The sequence below is a fragment of the Juglans microcarpa x Juglans regia genome, chromosome 6D, assembly GCF_004785595.1.
Source record: "Juglans microcarpa x Juglans regia isolate MS1-56 chromosome 6D, Jm3101_v1.0, whole genome shotgun sequence".
Lineage (NCBI taxonomy): Eukaryota > Viridiplantae > Streptophyta > Magnoliopsida > Fagales > Juglandaceae > Juglans > Juglans microcarpa x Juglans regia.
Genome location: NC_054604.1, coordinates 7324673 through 7330672, shown reverse-complemented (window position 1 = coordinate 7330672; position 6000 = coordinate 7324673). Strand labels below are relative to the sequence as shown.

The 6000-nt window shown below is 35.5% G+C and overlaps 1 protein-coding gene across 1 annotated transcript; it reads right to left on the bottom strand.

Annotated features, from left to right (window-relative positions):
- Positions 1–286: 286 nt before the first annotated feature.
- Positions 287–3617, bottom strand: LOC121235274 (protein EMBRYO DEFECTIVE 514). The gene is made up of 2 exons (XM_041131600.1): positions 3126–3617; positions 287–776 (listed from the first exon to the last, which is right to left on the bottom strand). The coding sequence occupies exons 1-2, from the start codon at positions 3522–3524 to the stop codon at positions 447–449; spliced, it is 729 nt and encodes a 242-aa protein (XP_040987534.1). The 5' UTR covers positions 3525–3617; the 3' UTR covers positions 287–446.
- Between the last annotated feature and the right edge of the window lie 2383 nt (positions 3618–6000).

The following is a 6000-nucleotide window of genomic DNA, read 5'->3' as shown; positions in this document are numbered from 1 at the left end:
GGCCCCCCAATGCAATCTCATAACTCTTTTCTACCCTAGCATTCCTCCCAACAAAAGTGGAAATCTTAATATGCACCTGTTGTGGATGAAAGGTAGGAATATGTTTCTTTTATTATTAAGCTCAACTTAGCCAAACAGTAGAAGAGAAAATGGCTCATTTCATGGGACAACTTGTGACCTCCTAACAACAGTTGGTTATGTTCCCAAGTGTGTCACAGCAATTTATCTTGCAATCTCACAACTCTCTATAGGCGCCCTTTCAGCATCCTAGGGTGAAAGCCACATATAACAAAACCCACTTTAAGATCAATATTAACTACTATAAAGAAAAGTATAATCATGCCAGAAGGCTAAAATTGAAGTAAAGTAGGTGTTTCTTCTCAAAAAAATTCAGAACTCTTCATGCCACAAACAAAACCCACATCCAGTAAATTAAACATGATACCTCAGTTCCTCGGCTTACCCCCTCTTCCACGGCCACGTCCACGGCCTCCACCTCTTCCACCATGGCCACCACGACCCTTACCACCACGACCACTTAATGCCTTGTCAACACTGGGTTTTATCTTCATCTCTTCTGGTAGGGGAAGTATATTATCCACGCACTTCCTGAAGCTAAAATCATCAACAGATTCATCCTCTCTGATGAAGAAGAAGCACCTACTTTTCCATAATGGATGGTATCGCACTTGAAAAGCATTGATGCCTCCCCCAATTTTTGTGCCTGGCTCTGGATGACCCTTATTAAGTAGGTCAATCAACACCATGTGCTCATACTGCAACACAATTAGAAAGGATATGAATTTTACAGTAGTTAGTTCTAATCAAATGCGTTATACAATTCAAGTAAGGCCACTAAAATCCTGCTTTACATTTAATTCGTGAATACAAAGCACAGGCATGAGGTGGCAATTTGTTAATGCAGATAGAAGGAGAAGAGAGAGGGAGAGAGAAGAGAAGGGAGAAGGGGGAATAATTAAAAGGCCTATCATGTTAATGGTCATATATATATGCAATGCAGTGGTTCCAAAACAGGAATTCAGTGTTTGGCATAGGACTAGTAATCAACGAATCAGAACCAAATGTCCTATTTAAACGCACAGTGATCTTACTGTACAGAAAATTCAATGTGCAATGTAAGGTTGCAGACAATTTACTTTCATCTTTTTTCGTAAACAAAAATTTCAGAACAGTAAGATTATTATATTTGATGCCAAACACAAAATTTCTTTTCTGAGAAGTTGAGGGCAAACATAAACTGCATATGTTAGCTTCTCTATGTTAAATAAAAGCAATAAGTGAAGTCAACAAACTATCAGAATCAGGTATGACTACTTGGTAAAAACCTAAAAGATGCTCCATCAATTGAGCTCCCAAACGTATATAATTCTACAGACCCCATGCAAGATATCTATAGAATCTTTTTTTATAAGTGATATCTACAGAATCTTGTTTGAAAATGCAGTTGATGCAAAACTAGCAACTATTACAGGGGTAATGGCCTACGATCAACGAGAGCAGCTAAACAGCCAAAGATCTCCGACAAAGTCATAATACTCCCAACCCCCATCTGTCAAAAGAACTGAAATTACTGAAAAGAGTGCCAAACTACTAGAAAAGTTTTTCCAAAGACCAGATGTAAATCAAAACTTACATCTGTGCATCATCCTCCCCCTCCACACCAGAGGGGGAGAAGGTAAAATGTCCATCTTACCTTACATTATCTCCACAAGTAATCAGAGGTCAATGTCAAACCTTTTAATCAATATTATGAAACCAAATCCATATTTATTAATCAATTAATTTCATAGATAGACATCATTGCTCAACATTTTTTTTTTTTTTTTGTATAAGTGAACTTAAGGGCATCTGTAGATACACATACATTGTTCCTCAACAAATGTGTAACGACCCAAGGAAGGCCCAAAGCCACAACTAAGCTCATACTCCAAAAGAGCTAGTAGGTTACAATTGGAGCCCCTTGGAATCAAGAGGGCAAGAACTTCTCCCTCAGCAATGTGGGATCCCATTCACCATCTTCCTATTCTTAATTTAGAATATTACAAAATGTATCAGGCATCCTTAGCAAGGACCCCACCTCTGCATTCCACTTCCAACAAGATCTCATGATCCTACCAACCCAGTTAACATACAGATAATGCAAGTTCAGAGAACTACAGGCGTCAATATTTGTAGAAAGACACACTATGAATTTTACCTGGTATATCGCCATTTAGGTTGTGATATCACTTCCACATAATATTTGCAATATAAAGCCAAAAATGTGACCATAACACTATTGATATGATACGTAAAACACAATGAGACCAATCCTAACTAAACGATTCCAGCTACAACCTTATGGACTATGCTTATCTTCTTTACTCGTCTGGTCCTTATCTCTTGTGCTATTCCTCAATAATCTCTTTTCACTTATTAATTTAGAAAAAAAAAAAAAAAAAACTCGTCTTGCTGCAGTCTAGCTCAGCACCAAAAATTCCACATCATCAGACTCGTGCAGAATCAAAAAGAAGCTTCAACACTTCCTTTGTGGAAAAAACAATAGACACAAGCTAACAACTACTTCAATACACAGAAATCACCCCTGAGGAACTAATTAACGAACTTATACCTGTGAAACCAGAATATAATTAATTCAGGACCACTCGTCTATATAACATCCAACTTTATCACCAGAAGAACATATCCATGATTGGTTATGGAAAAAAATAACACATAAGATTGCCGAGATTTAGTAGACTAACCAAATATATAATATATCCAACAATCAAGCAGGAGAGTAAAATCCCACAAGAAGATTGGGGGGAGGGGGGCTAAAAAGAACCTTGAAATAATTACACACGAATCTCGAAAAGAATTTACTAATTATTTGAGATCACGAAAAAAAAAACTAAAAAAATCAAACAATATTAAAAAAAAAATCGTTTTACTCACCTCAAACAATCAAAATGGTTGCAGTAACGCATCGGAATTATGCAAAAATAGAAAGAAAAAAAAACTTTAATTTTCTCTTCTCTATCCTTTTCCTACACTTTATCAGCATCCGAGCATTACTTTCTACAACCAAAATATTTAAAAAAAAAAAGTGTAAAAAATGGTATTACCTTGTTGATATTGAGATTCGGTGGCCAGTAATGGAGAAACTTGTAGAAGTAGTCGAACATCTCCAGCGACGACTCGAAAATCTTTGGACCCAAGCTGACCCGAACCGGCGCCTTCTCCTCCTCCTCCCCTTCTTCCCCCTGCTTCTCCAACCGCTCTTCTTCCACGGACTTCTCCACCCTCTGCTTCTTCTCCAAAGCGACGTTGTCTACTTCTTCTTCGGACCCTTCTTCTCTCGCACGCTTCGAACCCGGGACGTCGCCATTCGTCGCCGCGGATTCGACCCCGTTTTTGTCGTCGTCCCTCGGGTCCTGATCGGGTCCAACAGGTTCGAGGTCCATCTCTTGGGCAGCCGAGTTTACTTCGGCGAGTTCAGGTGCGGTCTCTTCGGCCATAACCATAAAGCGAACTGAAATACGCAAAAACCCTAGTTTTAGACTGAAGTTAACTTCAAGGCTTCTGGGCTCGCCAGTTTATATAGGGAAAAACGCTTTCCTTCTTTTTATTTTCAATTTCTTTTTTATGGGCTCGCCGGTTTTTTTTTTTTCTTTTTTCTTTTTCCCCTAAGAAAGTTGTATATTAAAAGTAAAATATAAAGTATTACGAATATTAAGGAGAATCTTTTCCACTATTGATATACAAAATAGTAAAATAAATAATTTCTAATGAAACATTACCAAATAAAAAGTTTGTAGCTGCCCATTACACAACTGAATGTGTAAATCGATTTTGAAATCGATCAATCTTGTTAAAACTCCAGCCGATGTGAGATTTCAAAAAGTTTACAATATTTTTCGAAATTGATGCTATTTACCAGTTTATTTTCTTTTAAGATTAGGTTTGGATACTCTATTGAGATGAAATATATTGAGATAAAAATTAAAAATTAAATAAAATATTATTAAAATATTATTTTTTTAATATTATTATTATTTTAAAATTTGAAAAAAAAATGAATTATTTATTGTATGTTGTGTAAAAATTTATAAAAATTATAATGATGAGATGAAATGAGATGAAATAGATTGAGAGCCTCTCTCTCAATCGAAACCGAGCCTAATTCTCGATTTATATTAAATAGACTAAAATGATTTATAAAGTATTTAGATGTATAAATTTTGCACTTTTTTTTAAAAATAATGATTTTAAAGGCCAGCCTTCAATTACCATTTAAATGGCAGTAACACATGCCATTTAAGCCATTTGTACTTACGCACGGCTTTATGCTTAAAGCCATGCATTATACACAGGAGAGGAGGGGGTCTGCCCCACGTGGGCAGCCCTCCATTTAACATTCAAGAACCTCCTACAACTCAACCCAAACACACGCAGACTTAAACAAATACACAGAAAGATAACACTCGAGAATGAGAATGAATGAGCAAGATTCCCTTGTGAAACTTGCAAAGAATCTTGGAGGGATTCTCAACCTCCAAGAACTGAAAACTTCGTATCACAATTGTTCAAACTATTAAGCATCCACAACACTACTTATATACTCGCAGGCTGTGATGGAAAGACCAAAACGCAAACTACAATGATTAAAACGCAACTTCAAGAATTACAATACAAACAAAACGCTCTGTTTCATTAAACTCTTTCTCCAAAACGTAGCTATTTTACATGCACAACGACAACCTTTCCTTGCCTCCAAAACTCCACGTTTCATTAAAGTCTTCGTTTCATTATTTCAGTTACTTTCCTTCCTCACAAATTCCCTCTTCAACAACTAACCTTCCTCCTGCACCTCTTCAAGGCCTCACCCAAGGCGCCCGTGACACTCTCTCCCTCACTCTCTCTCTCCTTGTCTGTTAACAATAATAAAGTACCCTAAATAATTTGGCTATATGGATGTTTCTCCTTCATAATTCTACTCATCATCTTTTTTCTCAGCATCTTCTCATCATCTCATGATGTGATATTAAATGATAGGTTCACAAGTAAAACATAATAAATAATCTATAATCATCTAATATCACATTATGGGATGATAAGAAAATAAATGATGAGTAGTATTACTCAACATTGTGCTTGGATACATGAGCAGTTATCACGATCTGGCTGTTAGGATTATTACATGTGTGGTGTGTTTTATTTGTGATTGGGAATGATTCTTTTTGTTACCGCACATGGCTTTCAAAATTGAAATGATTTGCAAGGTGTACTTTGTCTTGCATCCGCAGAATAACTTATTTTCTAGTTAAAGCCCTTGACTATGTATTTCTCTGTTTTCTACTCAACTTCCTCAGGCAATTACACTCTACATATCCTCATATGTCTTGCATATTTTAAGCTTATTCTTATTTGGTTTGAGACCTTCAGGTTGCTAATCTCCCTTAGTCTAGTAGCTTATATTTCCGGTCATTTGTAATTTTTTAATTACAATGATTCAATGATGCTTGTTGATGTATGAGTTGCTTGCTTATTTGTTACATTTTTTGTCTGCGGCGGTGGTGAGGGACATTGTCACTTTTAGGATGTCTATCCTTGGATGTGTTTAGAAACAACAATTAAAAAATGTAGGTTTTCATAATCTTCTTATATATAGGAATTTTCATGATCTAATTATTAACTAATCATTATAACTTTTCCAAATTTCTAAACAAAAAAAAAAAAAAAAAAATCAAATTTTTCAAATTTTAAAACAAAAATTATATTTTAACCATATTTTAAGTTTATAATATTTTTATTCTATATTTTCTTTCTCATTTCTTAAAATCTCATAAAATTTCTTAACTCAAACTATTTCTCTACCATTCACAAACTAGTTTACTACTATTCACAGATTTTTCATCTTAACTCATCTTAACATCCAAGCAAGACCTACATGTTTAAGCAGCAACTTTGTCATTATAACTTGTGATGATTTTGTCATAT